The sequence below is a fragment of the Anopheles arabiensis genome, chromosome X (genome assembly GCF_016920715.1).
Source record: "Anopheles arabiensis isolate DONGOLA chromosome X, AaraD3, whole genome shotgun sequence".
NCBI lineage: Eukaryota > Metazoa > Arthropoda > Insecta > Diptera > Culicidae > Anopheles > Anopheles arabiensis.
The window spans coordinates 6,620,512-6,637,200 of NC_053519.1; the positions used below are offsets into that span (position 1 = coordinate 6,620,512).

Below are 16,689 nucleotides of genomic sequence, written 5' to 3' on the forward strand. Positions count from 1 at the left end.
GGGGGGGGGGGTGGCATAAGTTCTCGACGGGGAGAAGGAACAAAAAAAGAAAAAGAAACACACACACACACACACACTCGGGTGCCCCGGGAAGAAGGCCTCTTTCTGGCCTGCTGCCACTGCTGCATGTGCGGGGAGTGCGTGTCATGCGCATTTCGGCAATGTTTATACGAGCTGCTGCCGTCCGCAACGCCGCTCCCCCTCTGCACCCTGTGCAAGCACACACACACACACACACACACACACGCAATGGTAAAGGCAGCGGTAGTGCGTGCTTTGCGTCTGCACATTGTATCAGGGCCATGGTCACCACACACCACAAAACCAAGCAAGCGACGAACGCAGACGAACTGCGCCAAGGGCGGAAGCGGGTACGCAAGGGGCACGTACAGCAAGACACACACACACACACACACACACACAGCATGCTGCTGGTGTGTATCGCTAATTCTTGCGTGCGTTGGTCGCACCGATGCGCGCCGTACCGCCGTGATGCGAGTCCGTGCGTGCGTGCGTGCGGGTTTAGAAACTTTGTTTTGTACCCTTCTGTTCCCATGTGTAGCTGGGGGAGCAGGGGGAAGAAGACGAAGGGTTGTTGCTTTGCCAAAGTCAAGCGCTCGCGTAAAACAAACTTGCACCCCCCCGTGCACGCTGCGTACGAGTGCGAGTGCGTGGGTTGCCGAAAGGAAAACGGAAAATGTATAGAAATTTCATGCCACCTACCCCCGAGCGAGAGGGAGCAGCTTGAAGACACTGTACCCGGTCACACCGCGGGGTGTGTGTGTGCGCCCCAAACCCATCACCGGACTGATTGGATTGGATTCAACAATTTGCCTTTACAGGCCCAACGCTCAGCTAAGGGCCCTGAAGGGGGGGGGGCAGCAGCGAGCGGCAAAACGCATTTTGGCGCATCGATTGGGCTGCCGATTCGTCCACGGCACACGTACCAGGAGCGATTTCTTCTTGGCACGATGGCCAAACGATGGAGACGCCTTGTCTTTCATGGTTTTGAGCGCACGAAAAAAAAAATGTGCTTCATTTTGTAACAATTTGTCGTATGAGCATGCTGTTACTAAGGGAGGGTAGAATAGAATATTTTGGGAAGAAACCATTTGCTGAAGGAAAACTAAAGCGAAGCTTATAAGGGTTGTGGTTATATTAATTTTAATTTCCCTTTGCCCTTTATTCTATTCTTCATTAATATTTGTGTAAAGCAATACACACACACACACACACACACACACACACACACACACACACACACACACACACACACACACACACACACACACACACACACACACACACACACACACACACACACACACACACACACTCACACACACAGAGAGAGACTGGTGTGGTTTGGCGATGAAGCAGTTACTAATGGTAGAACCGTTGTTAATTCGTGGGGAACATGGGATGAGGAGGGGGCAAGAAGAAGAAAAAGCGAACGAAAAACAACATTCAGCAGCAGCAGCAGCAGCAGCAGCAGCACACTAAACAACGGCATCAATAACGATAAACAAAGTAACGCATGCGCGCCACGCGGTTGGGAGTATTTTTTGCTGCCCTCCCCGCTCGGTGTAAGAGCGGGTTGCCTTCTTCGCCACCCAAACCCTAGCCCCTTCCCACACCCTGTTGGACCACACCCTCCGGTGTCGGGGTCGCTTGGCTCTCTCCCTCGTTTGCCCGCGCGCGCAACGCGATGCTCATCCCGCGGCAAAGCGCTCTCGCGGATGCAGATGCTCACGCTCCGGCCGCACCAGGCCGTGCTGCAATTTGCGTGCCAGCCGTGGCGGGCGATATCTGTCGCTGTGCGTGCGGATCGGTTTTTTTTTCTTTCTTTTCCTTTCTCTTCTTTTGCATCTGGCATCAAGAAACGGGTTTGCGTTTCGGGTAGTGGTGAAAAACTCAAGAATTGCCTTTAAAGATTTGCGGCAACTGCGATTGTTTTCTGTTTTTTTATTTTTATTATTATTATTATTATTTTTTTTATTAATTCGCAATAACTCAAGATCAGTCCGAGGAGAGTAAATTCCGTAGCCATCTGTGGGACAGCCCGGGGAAACTACAAACCCTCTCCACAATCCCTTTCTCTAGCGTTCACGCTGCTTACGGCGCTTGCTGAGAGAGAAAAAGAGAGAGAGAGAGAGTGAGAGGGATGAAAATTCGTGAGCCGTATTTGTTGCACACCGAACTCGCTCGCTGTGAGATATAATTTTCCATTTTCCCCAACCAACGTTGCTCCTTCTGTCGCACTTTTTCGATCGCTCGATTGCGCGCTGCCTCTCGCTCGCTCGCTGTACCGTTCTCGGGTACCGATCGGGTTCCGAGGAAGGCGAAAAAGCGAAAGCAGCAACACACACACACACTACAAGAGAAGAGAAAAAAACACACAAACGAAAACCCGAAGAAACGAAACAGACATAACACACACCAGTAGCGAGCAGAAGCAGCAGCAGCAGCAGCAGCAGCGGTGGCATGCCACAGGGCGCCAAGCCGTCAGGAAAAACTCCGACCGACACTGTGCAAGACGACGGCAGAACGACCATCAGCAGCAGCAGCAGCAGTAGGCAACACTGGCAGCGGTTTTGTCGCGTTGCTTTTCTGTGTGTGTGTGTGTGTTTTTTTTTTGTGTGTTGCTCGTTCCACCCACATTACGCTCGCGGCCGTGTCTGTGTCACTCGTTCGTCGCGCGTCGCCGAGTGTGTCTGTTTGCTGATTGCCAAACCTTCCTTCCCCTCTCCTTCCCCCGTTCGGGAGGGCAATGGAAGCGGGGGACGCGGGTGCAAACACAGCAGCACAAACAGTACACCCCCCCCCGTGAAAGGGCTCCGGCAAAGAGCCGATTCATCCAAAAACGGTCCCAGTGATGATCCGCAGTCCCGCAGCCCAGTCCAGTGTGTGAGGCCCCTACAGCAGTTGTCGCATGTGCTGTCGCTGCACGGAGGTGATGCTCTCGCGAAGGTGCCATACACACCGTGCCACACACACACACCCACACACACACGAACACCAATTTTTTGTGTTGTATTTGCACTTCGTCTTAATCGAGGAGGAAAAAAGACAAACTTCACCGTACACCGGACTGCTTTTCCCGCGAGTGTTCCGCCGTACGTGCGCGAGTGTTTCTGTGCATGCTCCTGTGTGTGTGTGTGTGTGTGTGTGTGTGTGGTGAGGGAAGATTTTTTGAAATTGACCCCCCCCCCCCCCCCAGGCTCGGGTGGCAAGCGCTGGCAAGCAAAACATTGGGTGAATATTTAAACCCCACACAGCCTCATCCGTCACTCAAAACTAATTCGCCATCAAAGTACGAAAGAGAGCGTAAAACTATGAGAGATAAAGAGTGAGGAAAAGAGAGAGATATCTGGAGAGTACCGTGTGGAATGCAGGCAAACGTTTCTTCCGTTCCAGCAGCTGCCCCACACTGTCCTAGGGGGTAGCGCAGCGGGTTTTTTAAGCGGCAAAAAGTGTTGGCTTCGCCGGGAAAATTGTGTAATTTCAGTGTTTGCGAATGGAAAAAAAAAACGGACGCCCAAACTTAACACCCTTTATTTTTGCTCAAAGAAACAGAAAGAGAGTGAGAGAGGCAGTGTGATACTGGGAGAGCAACAAAGAGAAAGAGAGAGAGAGAGAGAGAAAACGCACATACAAACCCACTTCCATCTATTACCTAAGGGATTCGCGTTTTAACGCTTGCAAGGCGTTGTTAAGTATTGTGGAGTTTAAATTAAAAATGTGGCTGCACCGCTGCCTCCTTTCCTTACCCCTTTTGCCCGGTCGGTGAGCTTGCGAATCAAACCTGCGTCTGGTTGCGCCTGTGATTTTGGCTTCCCAACGTTCGCTGCCTGCCCCGGCCAGCGGCCAACCAGGTCGCCAGGCGTTTGCGTTTTAAAGCACGCAGCCCAGCAGTGGCTTAGAACAGTGGGGACGAAAGCTGTGTGGTTAAGAATTTTCTTCTTCTTCTTTTTTTTCTTTTTTCTTTGCCACCACTTTCGTTTTCCGGCAAACCGTTCCAAATCCTCCATCTTTTGGAGGGCCGGTTGGTTACGATTTTGCTTCTTGCGCGGTTTACCACCATGCTGCATGTACGTGCGCCCGTATAAAGTGCGCGCGCCTGACCACGTAACTATCTCTCTCTTTATGTGTGTGTGTGTGTGTGTGTGTGTGTGTGTGTGTGTGTCGAAGCATTTGGGCAAAGTTGTACTCGTTGTATGGCGTTTTTTGTGCGTTCTAAAGCTTCTTCACTTTTCAAAATATGTTAAACGCTGTTTTTTTTTGTGTGGTTGTGTGAGATTTTTGCTTGCAAATTGCACACCTTCCCTTACCAATCTCTCTCTCTCTCCTTCCATCTCTCTCTCTCTCTCTTTCTCTCTCTCTCTCTCTATGTTGCTTCGTTACATTAGCTAAGTAAAAGCCATAAGACTCAGAGTAAGACATGCACCAAAAAGGTCCTGTTTTTTTTTTTCGATTTGTGAACCCCGGCCACTCCGCCTTCTCCGTGCGTCCGTTCGCGAAACCTCCGTGTCCGTGAGCGCAAAGCTGTGCGTGCATGTGTGCGTGTGTGCGTGTGTGTGCGCCCAGCTTACATACATTCAACAATCAACCTTCGCCGTGTGGAACTGCTCCACGGGGTTGGCATCCGGTGGCTCCATCGGCCCTCCCCGCAACGATAGGTGTATGTGAGCGTGTGTGTGTGTGTGTGTGTGCCTTGCGAGCAAAGGCTGTGTGCACGCTCTTGTGTGCTGTTGTTGCAAAACTGTTGCCGTAGGTGTGCGTGGTGCTTATCGCTGCTGCTGTGCGTCCGACGGAAAAGCGCCACCCAAGCAGCACAACTTTTCCACACCAGCACTCCGGCTTGCGATGGTTGGTGTTGGTCGCCTGCAAATTGATTTTTCCCCTTTGGCGGGGATGCGGGGCTGGTTGGCTGGTGAAAAATCAAACCGGAAGAGTGTGTAGATAGCCAGAGCAAGCGATACAACAACAACAAAAACAACAAAATCCCCATTTTTGCAAACAGCAGTGTAAGACAAAGTGCATATCGTAATGGCGAGCGCGCGCGCGCGCAAGTGTGTGCGTGTGTGTCTGTGACGTGCGTGTTTCCATCAACATCAACATGTGTGTGTGTGTGTGTGTGTGTGTGCGCTGTACGTGTGAATTTGGCAATGTGTATGTGTGAATGTGCGAAGCATGAAATCAGATCAGAAAGTGACAGAATAAGAAGAAGAAGAAGAAGAAGAAGAAGCATAAAATGAACATACACACTCACACACATACGCATACAAACACGTGCGCCAAACGTCAAACCAGCCAGCCTCAACAATCAAAAGAACACCCCCTCCGCCTCCCCCCCCCTTCTCCACCCGTTCCATCTCGGTAAGAAGTGGAAGAAGAAAAAAAAATATCAAAATCGGTGCTGGCAGGATGATACGGGACCCGCGCGCCATCTTTGCTTTGGCTGCGGCGAAAGCAACACGCAACAGCAACAACAAAAACAACCCAATGCTCGGGTCAAGAAGGAGAGGGGGACGGGCGGTGCGACGGGCTGACGGGCGAGATGAACTGCAATCAAACTGAGTACGCGGCCGTTGCTTGCGTGGTGCGCACGGTGGCGCATTTGCACCACGAGGCACCAGGCGCCTCCATCGCGCTTCTGGATGGTTTGCTGCGACGCAAGCGAGAGTGCGGCGGGCGAGCCGTCGGGGCGGATCGATCGTTGCGGCGGTGGTGTCGGTGGTCGGTTCTGTAACACGATCTGCGAGCGAGTCGGATTCTAGTGATTGTTGCGCCTAGTGAAGGGCTACAAAAGACCAGGCGCATCCATGTTGCTCTTTGCTTCACCCATCGATCAGCGAAAACAAGCAAAGCAGCAGGAGGGTGCAAAACGCAACCGAGAGGACGAGACAGTGGACAGAAATTTGGTTCGGCCACAGGCTCTATGATTTTGTAGCACATTAATTTCTCAACAACAACCAAACCCTATCACACCGCTGCACACGTGGCCCGTTTAATATGATGGAAAATGCTTCTTTTTTTTTGAGGGGGGAGGTTGGAAATGAAAACGCCTTCCGTGTGGTTTTCTAGCTGCCTGCAAAGGTTCGCAAGCAGCCAGGAAAAAAACAGATGGTGCGCTGGTGTGCGCTTGCAAAATACCGTTGCCGTGAAAATAACCCGTGCACACCTTACCACGGTCGCACGCATCGCAAGACCGCTCTCTCTCTCTCTCGTTGTCTCTCCCTCTCTCTCTTTCATCACGCAGTGCCGTGTGCGGCTGTCCCTTTTCCCTTTGCAACGGGTAGCGGCTGGTCAGCGGGCAGCCCTGCAGCATCCGTGCGCTGCGCGCTGCTGCAGGGAAACATTTTTCACGACCACCTCCAACCACCTCCAGCGCCACAGCGGCAGGTGCAGCAGCGGCACCACCACCAATCTCGTGTTCAAGAGAACACTGTCTGTGTGTGTGTGCGTTCAACTTGTATCGACAAAAGAGAGAGAGAGGCCGCGAGGAAACAAGCGGAAAAGCTGCTTGAAAAGAGCGCGAGAGTGCACGAGGTGGTGTGTGGTTTTTTTTTTGCTTTCATTCTTCTCTTCTGTGCTCTTTTGTACCGCAATGAGAAAGAGAAGATCGATATTATTATGGACACTCATACAGGGATGCGCACGGACACGCACGCACACACACACACATAGACAGAGAAGAAACACTTTTTCAAACGATCAATGGATGCCCACTTTGGCACATGTGTGTGTGTGTGTGTGTGTGTGTGTGTGTGTGTGTGTGTGTGTGTGTGTGTGTGTGTGTGTGTGTGTGTGTGTGTGTGTTTGTCTGTGTGCTTGCATGTATGTATGGTGAAAGAAGATACAGATATATAGAGAGAGAGAGAGAGAGAGAGAGAGAAAATATTCCCTCAAACACGCTTTCGATGATTCAAATTCGCTAGGAGAGTTTTTCTTTTTGTGTTTTTTTTTCACAATTTCGCTATGAATTTTCACTCAGCAAATTACGCCTTCTCCGGCGTTACCCGTTGTGGTCGCAAGGGATGAGCTGTAGCGTTGTGAAGTTATTTGAACATATTTGTGTGTGTGTTTGTGTGTGTGTGTGTGTGTGAGAGAGAGAGAGAAGAACACATTTTTAACCTTCCCAGCGTCTCGCACATAGCGTTCAGAAATCAAAAGTTGCTCGACTTTACATATTCTTGATTTGCCACCAGCAAAAAAACAAAATTGATCGCCAAAGAGACAGCGAGCAATCATTCTAACGCTGTATGGTAATGAAAGCAACCAAGAGAGTGAAAAAAAGAGAAAGAGATACACACACACACACACACACACACACACACACACACACACATACGCTATAAAGCTAAAGAGGGAGTAAGATACGAAGCGCCCGAGAGCAAGCTTGCCGTTAAGAAGGAGAGTGCCTCAAAGATTGTTTTTTTTTTTAGGTTTTTCATTTTGCCATGAAAGCGCCACCAATTTCTCTGCCACTCTCTTCCCCTTTCGTCCTGTTCATTTTTCACTACTATCTGTATCTCTCACACGTACACGAACACACATACACGCACGCACGCAGCAGTATCATCCACACTCCTGCACTGCGTCACTATTTGCTCACCAGCTCGGGGTTTTGGCTTGGCTTTATCTCGCTCCCAGCTCTCCCTGCTCCGTACGATTTCCCCCATTGTACCCCCCCCCTCTCCACCCATTTCCCGTTCCAATTTTCGCAGCCTTCCGCCTGGCGGTGGAAGTCCATTTTAATCCTAGACGCAGTATTATGAGATTTCTGCTGCCGTTGCTGCTGCTGTTGATGTGTTCGTTGTTGTTGTTTTTTTGTTTCAAGAAAACGGGCGAAAAACCTTCTCAGAAGTAAATGCAAATTGAGAAGAGGGTGGAGGATGAAGGCTGTTACAGGGTAGATATTCAACTAGTAACTCCAGAGGTCTCCAGAGGTCGGTTCCCCTCAGCGAAGCAACGACATGAGAAGGGCAAGCAAAAACGCCAAGCAAAATAACAAACTCTGCCTCGCACACACACACACACACATACAGACATACTGGCTGGTTTCCAATGGGTTCGATTAGTGTCCGGACCGTGAGAGGGTGGGGGGAGGGGGGAGGGGAACCGGACAGCGCTCCGAGGCACACTTGAGTGTACGAGGCTTGACGAGGTTTCCGCTTACCTTTGCGATTTTTTTTTTTTTGGTTTCGAGTGCTCGTTATATTTGCTGGCAGAAGTTCCACCACATAAATGGAATGGCGAACAGATGCGTGAGCGTGTGTGTGTGTGTGACAGAGAGAGAGAGAGCGAGAAAGAGCAGACATGGTACGGTTCAAGTGCACAAAATGGTGCCTCATTGTCCGTGCCCTAAAAGCTGCCGCGATTACGTGCACGTTGCTTCTTGAGGGTTGCTGCTTCCCTTTCCCCAGTACCCTTGCGCGCTCCTGCCCACCCAACCCGGATCAGCTTCTTTATCTTTTTTCGAATTAATTATTCACGCTTGCCTGCACGATCACCAACGGTGATGGTGGTGGTGGTGTAGGTAGTGCTGTTCGCCCACCCGAAAAAAGTTCCGAGACCACGACAAACACGCTGCTGACGCGGCTGGCCCAGAACGCTCTCCATTCTACCGCTGCTCGGCTAATGTTATTTACGTGTCGCTTAATGGTTACGGAAATTGTTTTCTTTTTTTAATATTTTGCTTGAACTGTGCTTCTTAAGCAGTGGCTGTTATTTTGGTTTCGTTTTGTTGCTTAAGAAGCCTTGTCCTTGATGGTTTCCGTTGCATATACAGTTTACAGTGTGGCACTGTGTTTCTGGTGCAAAATTGTGCAGTTGACATTTCCAAATGTCGTCCTTTAAAGGATACATTCAACCGGCAATCCCAAAGTTTTAAGGGAATAGAGGTAATATGTTTACAGCAATTGATTTATCTTTCTCTCTCTATTTCTCCCTTTCAATGTTAACTTAAACGTATCAAACGTTTGGTAAAGCTTTGTCTTAGTACAAAGAAATATCTATCCAAAGGCACGCATCCTCCCAAAACGATAAAAAGGGTTGTTTTACCTCAACGTAGAGCGCTCTTTTCGCTTTTGGAAATGCTCTACATTTCATGCTAACAAACACAAACAAACGCAACTTGGTTGCTAGCCATGTATTTTCCGCGTTTAACTGCAGCCTTTCATCCCCGCCTGTTACCTATCAGCTAGTCAGACAAGGAAGAGAACAAAAATGGAAGAAAAAAAGACAAAATCCAGAAAATCTATCGCTTTCCCTTTTCCCTGTGCGCGTGCAACTCCGCTTGATCAATCAAACGGAACGGGTAATGGAGGGGTATGGCGTATGGTATGGTCTCGGTAGCCACTAACAGCACGATTTAGGCTGTGGGTTTGGTTTACTATACCCGCTCGAGGTGCGCTGCTAGCGCGTGATTCTTGGCCCGCACGAAACTGGGGAACGGGAAAAAAGGTGCTGCTAGAGGGGTGGTACAGGTGGTACAGACCGCCAAACCAGGGCCCGGGGCAGAGCTGTATAGAGCTGTGGTAACAGACGCACTATTTCTGGCCGTTGGATCCGTTGCTTCCTGTCCCGCGCTATTTCTACCATTCGATCGAAGTGCTGGCAGGTTGCAGCACTTTCTTACAAGTTCTCGGGGGGGCGGAAACCCCTAGGACCATATTCACCTTTAACGCTGAAACAGGCGAGTCACCAAACCTGTCTATTTGCACAACACTAATAGGAAGGCTTGACTTTGCTGCTGACTCAGCTTCTTTGCCCGTTCTATCGGGGCTCCTTTTTTCGCCCCACCGTTACAAACATAACCCTGTAAGACGAGGCGCAGCAGTGTGAGCACACATTAATCAATACTTATTAGTATAGATTTTCACACACACACACACATACACACACACACACACACACACACACACACACACACACACACACAGACAAACCCGCGGATCCCTTTCATGCTCTCTTGGATTGCTTCAAACACACACGCGCGCACACTTACGTGTTGGCGAGAGCTCGGCGTTTGCCTGCCCCCGAGAACGTCGGGGCGGACGACGGCTCAAGGCTCCGTGTGTCTTGTCACTGTATGCGGCACGATTGGCTTTTGAAACAAAGCAAAAATTCAGCTCGGTGGAGGGTGCCCAATGGCGCATTCCACTGCGGCCGGCAGGCTAATGGGGCGCAAGCCTCGGAGCCAATAAAGCTGGCAATGGCCGCAACCCGCTGCGCCCAACCGAACCCACGTTCCGGCGCGATGCAATGCTGAATGGCTGCCATTTTGCAGACAATATGTCTACGGCTTCCGCGTTTTGGCGAGGTTCCGTTCTGGCCCGCTGCTACCGACATTTGCGATTTCTAGCAGCGCTTCAGCGGAACCTCTAGCATCGTACTGGGGTGTCTACTCATTACGCTAAGAAAGTGTGCCCAGCCCTCACTGTGAACGAGGGGGGGGGGATAGGTACTTCAGAGAGTAATCACAGACAGGGCACACACACACATACACACACAAAGACAGCACCGAACACCGAGCGCTGCAAGCAAACTCGTTCAGCTCAAGAGCTAACTTGAGCTGGCGCCGAAAGTCATTTGCACTTCTCGCTGCGAAGATGGCAAAAGTTTTCTGCCCACCCCGGACAGCAAGAAATGAAAGACGGAAAAGAAAAATACCAAGACATTCTAGGACCAGTGAACAATCGCTTTATTTCCGTTGTGGCACTACAGAACGATTCGTTCCTGTTTTGTTTTTTTTTTTGTAAGCGTAACACGACGATGAACCGATTCTGGTATTCCATTTGTCCCTCGCTGTCCTCGCTTCCTGGCCGTGGGCTGTGAAATCCCTTTAAGGAAGCCGCTGTGCCGTGTAAAAGTGTCACCCAGGCTGCCGGGCGTCAAAGTCATCTTTTCCTGCTTCCAAGAACGCTGCTGCCGCAAGCAAGGAGAGCAGCTTCCAGCATGTCTGCGTAGGTCCGCACTGGCAGAAGCACCGCTCTTAGGGGGTCTTCATCTAATCAGCCGGTTTTGCTCCTCCTCCTTCAGGGGGTGAGTGGGGCGATGCATGTGTCGCATGAGTTTTTTTTCCGCTCCCTCGATACCTCCGTTTACGTTGGTGCAATCGTTTCTCTGCTACATGGGGGGGGGGGGATGGCAGTGCAGCAGTCCAGCAGATGTCAGTAGCTGGGTGGACACAAATCTACGCGTCGAGGAAAGGAAGTGTGGCAAAGCACACACACACACACACGCAGCTCACTCAAAGTGAAAGGAACGAACACGGCTGCTGCAGAGAGGCTGCTCTTGGGAGCGGATCGCACCATGTAAACAACACGCATAGTGTTGAAGAGAGACAGATAGATAGAAAGAGAGAGAGAGAGAGAGAGAGAGAGAGAGAAAGACACTGCGAGAGGTAGAGAACTTGTACGTGCGCTCTTGCTGTGCAGGTGTGCTGTGCGCTCTACAGGGCACCTACATTGGACATTGGCAAGCACATGTTTAGTAGCTCTGCTCGCACACGCCATAATTATGGCACTGCAGCGATCGGTTTCGCTGTTGTTCGAGCAGTGATTTGCATCCAGAGTCAGATCAGAGCAAATGTGTCGTGCCTGCTTTTATGGTGATGCTGCCAGCTTTGATGATAGCGCACACACACACATGCATAATATTGGCATGCCCGAAACCTTGTACGAATGAGGGCAGTATGCATGCTGTTTTCGGCAAAGAAAATCCTCTCTCTCTCTCCGTTTCTCACTGTTTGCTACAAGAGAGAATGCTCAAGAGAGAGAGAGAGAGAGCGGGGTGCGGGCTTTGGCTCGCCAGCAGCTCTGGAAGCTGCAGAAGTTGACTCTTTGCCGTACATCTTCGTGTAGAGCGTGAGCGTGGCAGTGATAGCGGCTCGCGCTAACCGACTCGCAGCACCCAACAGCAACAACAACAACAAAGCAGTACCACAGGCAATAGGCAGCAGCACAAACACTACCAGCAACAACAGCCAGCGACTGCGGCCTTCGGATTTTTCGGCACTCTGCTGCAGCAGGAGCGGTAGCAGCACCAGCACCAAGAGCAGCCTTTCGGCTTCGGCTCTGCTGTGTTTCGGTCGGCATCCGCACTCGCTGTCACCATCGGTTCGGTGTAACGTCGCGCTGCTGCTCTGCTCTGCATGTGTACGTGCACGTGCGCGCGCGTGTGTGTGTGTGAGTGTGTGTTTAACTGTGTGCTGTATTCCTGCTACGGTGCGTTGTTCCGCAGGCGTTCCGATATCGTGCGGCGAGCCGAGCGATGGCTAGTGATGGCCTGCCCTAGCATTTGTTGACATTGACCGCTTCCATCCATCAAAAGAAAGGGAGAACACATACAAAAAAAAAACTCCCACCAGCATCAAACAGCATCTGCTCCAATCGAACCGCCGGTGATCCATCTGTCGAACGTCCGTGGTGTGTAAGCGACGAAACCGTGCAACACAAGCTGCAGGAACTGAGCGCAAGCTTTGCCCCGTGTTTCTGTGTGCGCGCATGTGTTTGTGTGTGTGTGTTGAGCATAAACTGATGCAGAAAGACGAACCTTTTTTTTCCCTGCGAACGAGTTACGTTCCATCTCGTACGGTATCGTTTTTGTAGGCGTTTAGCAGCCCTCCCGAGCCAGGAGTTAATGTTGCCCGCAGTTGTACACTGCAAACGTTTTCCTTTTCTTTTCATGCGGACGCACACACACACACACACACACTCTGGGAGGTTGTGTGAGGCTGTGGTGCTCTCTTTCTCACGCTCCTCTCTCTCTCTCTCTCTCTCTCTCTCTCTCTCTCTCTCTCTCTCTCTCTCTCTCTCTCTCTCTCTCTCTCTCTCTCTCTCGTGTTGAAAGCGCAAAACGTGCACACATTAAAAACATCCGTACGCGGCTCTCTGACCTTTTCCTCCCGATGCTGTTGGCATGGCCCTGTACGCGCGCTCATGATCCGCAAGGATATGGCGGCTGCTGTGTGCGAATGCCATTTGGTTTTTTTTTCGGCTACAAATCCCGCTTCGGTGTGATTCATTTTCCGCTTTTTCCGCTCTCGATTCTCGCTGAACGTCACGTCCGGCCGTTTGCCCGAGTTATTCCACAGATGGGATTGGAGGGGAGGGGAGGAGAGGGGGGGGTCTGGATGTGTGCCACTGAACGAGGCGGAAGCGAGTGCGTTCGCACAACCAGCAAGAAAAAAAAAGATACAAGTGCAGCCCGTTAAGTGAAGGACATTCCGAGCAAACTACCCTTACCAGTTTACCAAGCGGATACTCGCGCGCACACACACACACACACAGACACAGCCAGTGTATGTGTGTGTGTGTGTGTGTATGTGCATGTCGGAAACGGGCCAGACAGTTGGACGCTTCTGCTGTTGCCATTTTTTGCTTCTTCATCCTCTTCCTCTTCCTCCTCTTCTTCTTCTTCTTCTTCTTCTTCTACTTCTTCTTCCCTTCCTAACACTAACCACTCTCAGCGGTGGGTCGCCTCAGTAGTACAGCCACTACACGTCCGGCACAGTCTCGGGCCAGAGGTCGGACACACAGTAGTGCGCGCAGTGCCTCCCGTTCGGCTGGATGTGTATGTGCACGCGTATCGTGTCCGTGTGCGTAGAGTCCATCCTAGAGTGAGTTTCTTTTCTGCTGTGGTAGTTGTTGTTTGTTTGTTTGTTCTTTGCCGTTAGTCGCAGCGCAGTGTAACCTCCCGTGTAATCTCCTGCCACTCGGCAATGGGAAACGGCTGCTGTGCGTTTGTTCTTTGGCACACTATTATTGGAGGTGTTTTTTTTTTTTGTTATTTTTGTGTGCTTTTACGGCAATTCCATTACTATACCTACGCCCTTTGTGGGGTGTGACGTTCTGCATTCAAATAATCTGCATGTGGGGCTGCAGCACCCGCAATGGCGACGGAGAGGCTCTTTTTTTGTTTTTGTGTCAGCTAGTCTAGCCGGATTCGAGATTCGCTGCACCATTTTGCTTCGCCGATGTGGACGGCTTTTTTCCGTCACGGTGCGACCATGATGCGCCTTTGTTGGAAGCCTGGCAGAGCCCTTCCGGTGCAGGCGGCGTTGCGGTAAAAGCGCTGCGATTGGGACGGTGCCCATTTTCATCTCGCGCGTACAACCGTACAGCCTCCGGTTGGTCCGACGGCATTTTTCGCAGACTTGCTGGAGCCTCCAGCAGCAGCAGCAGCAGCAGCAGCAGCCGTTCATGGCAGTCAGTACGTGTTTCTGTGTTTGTGTGAACGTGCTGTATGGTGGAAGTACGTGAAGAGTCAGTGCGAGCAGCCTTGCGAGTTTTTGGCGAGAGCGCGCGCGCTTGTGTTTGTGTGCGTGCGATAGCTCTCCCGATTGAGAGCCTTTTGGCCCGGCTCTCAGCAACCGTCAACCAGCTCAACCTCAGCCCTGCCACCTCCAGCTCGATGGTGCGATGGTGATAGAGCGGAGCTTTTTTCCTGCCCCCGGCCCAATCAGCCTCCCCGTCGTCGATCGGTCGATCGCAAATGCGGATTCTGTGCCGCCTCTTTGTGTGTTTGTGTGTGTTTGGTGCACCCTAGGCTCGCTCCAGTGTCCAGGTGCGAGATCACATTTTAAAGCACACACACACACACACATACGCGCGCGCGTAGAGGCAGGCGCGCGAGCAAATTTGCTTCCTAGCTGTTCGAACGGCAAACGTCAGCGAGAGCGAGAGAGAGGGAGCGAAGCAGTTTGCTCGCACAGCGAGAGTGCTTTTTGGCAATGCGCTTTGTGCTCGCGCGAGCGGTGCTGCTTTCACGGGGCAGGCAGAGTCGAAGCTTGCAAGCGCACACGCTGACACGTCAGTAGGGTGCTGGATACACTCACAGCAAAACACAAACACAGCGACACACAAACACACAATAGTTCGTGCGCGCGTGCTGGGAGGTGTGTGTTGTTTTATCGTTTCGTGGGGTCCTCCTTTCTTCCTGCACGGCCACGGGTTGTTCTGTCCTTTTCTTCTTCTATCGTGCGACAGATAGAGAGAGAGAGAGCGAGAGAAACAGAGAGAGAGAGAGAGAGAGTGGGAAGGCGAGGCAATAACGCTCTAGTAGCCCCATTCTCCACTCTCCCGGAAGAGCTGTGCGCGACGGCTTTTTGGCACACTATCCGCACGTGAACTGCCGGGTTTCGCACAACCGCTCCACTTTCGCACTCGAAAGGATATTTTGCACTGTGCACACTGTGGGTGTTCCACCAGCTACACCAGCAGAGTCCGTCCGTCCGGCTTGCTTTGCTAAGCCCTAGTCCGTCCTTCAGCCAACGCACCGCAACGCAACTGATCGACCGAAAGCAGCGCTCGTTTTATACAGCGCGGCAGAAAGCGTCCGCTCGCTCGCTCGCGCGCTCGTTCGCTCTCCATCGCTTGCACACCCAGTGCGCGTCCGAAAACGAAACTGAACACCGTCGGCTCACCTCGCCGTACGATAGCACGATAAGCGCGACACGGTTGCGATCTGCACACACGGCTACAAAGCACAGTGAAGTGATTGAACTCGAAGCAGCAGCAGCAGTGGAACAAGCAGTGGCATACGTGTGTGTGTGTGCGTATGTGTATTGCGCTAGCGAGCGAGCGCTTCGACAAAGCAAACACACGCACACGGAGAGACATTCCGTTCTTATCTTCACCTACCTTCATCCACTTATTTCTCTCCTCTGCTGTTTTTTTCCCCGCCCCGCCTTCCAACAATTTTACAGGACGCACTTTATTACACAAAACGCACACACGCACCTGAACGCGTGCCAATGGTTCCGGAATGTGCAGTGTCTGAGTGTTGAGTGGCTGTGCGTGTACCGAGTGTGTTACGAAAGTGAATAGAAAAGGCACACAGCAGGCGAAAAAAAAAGGAAAAGTCCCTTGCGACGGCGACGCATCGCGCGCTAAGGCCACGCTTGCTCCCAAAGTCCTACAGTGCTGTGTTGTTCTCTGCGTCTGTGCGCGTGGTTTTTTTTTTTTTTTTTTCGTGAACGGCTTTAGTGCGTTAAGTGTGGTGGCTTCAGAGCGTAGCGGATGCGACGGTGCCACGGCTGTGTGGTAGCCCCGTCCCCAAAGGCCCCAGCAGGCCGTCGAACTATCAACCACTAGCAGCTGAGCAGCGATCAGGCCCACAAAAACCACCGCAATCAACAGTGTGTGTGTGTGCATGTGTGTGTCTGCGTGTGTGTGGATGTGTGCACGCACGAAACAATAATCGCCTGCAGAAAGGAAACGATCGCCAAACCGGAGTGCGTGCGCGCGTGTGTGTGTGTGTGTCTCCTATACGTCCAGCGGCACGCAAAACAAAGCCAAGCACGCCAACAGCAACGAACCCCGGAGTGGTGTACAGTGCGGCCGGAAAAGCCCTTCCAACCAGTGTTAATCCTTCTCTCCGACTCCTCCCAGCCCTGCCCACATTCCCCGATCCTTGAGCAGCTCGACACCCGAGCGATCCCTCTGGCCCGCATCATCCCCATCGAAGGCCCGACTCGTCCTTCTTTCCCCACCCCAGCCCTCCACCTCATTCGCGGCACACTCAAAGCACCTTCGGTTCCGGTGCACTGTGCAAGTGCAGCAACATTCGGAACAACCGCGGCCGCCCCGAATTGTTGAGCGATTGGTTACCTATTTAAATGCAAAGCCATAATCTATCGCAAAGATAACGAAAAAACGCCGTGTAATTCGGCATCAACCA

At 51.6% G+C, this 16,689-nt stretch overlaps 1 protein-coding gene across 8 annotated transcripts in view; it reads left to right on the forward strand.

Moving 5' to 3' along the window:
- The window catches only part of LOC120906401 (potassium voltage-gated channel protein Shaker), a 171,216-nt gene that overhangs the window by 121,554 nt on the left and 32,973 nt on the right, over positions 1 to 16,689 (forward strand). The window contains exon 1 of one of the 8 annotated variants that reach the window (XM_040318035.1): positions 10,509 to 13,627. The exons of the other annotated variants lie outside the window; for them this stretch is intronic. Coding sequence (XP_040173969.1) covers positions 13,578 to 13,627 — 50 coding nt within the window. The 5' untranslated portion in view covers positions 10,509 to 13,577. Of the gene's footprint in view, positions 1 to 10,508; positions 13,628 to 16,689 lie in introns of those variants that run through there. 8 annotated transcript variants of the gene reach the window in all.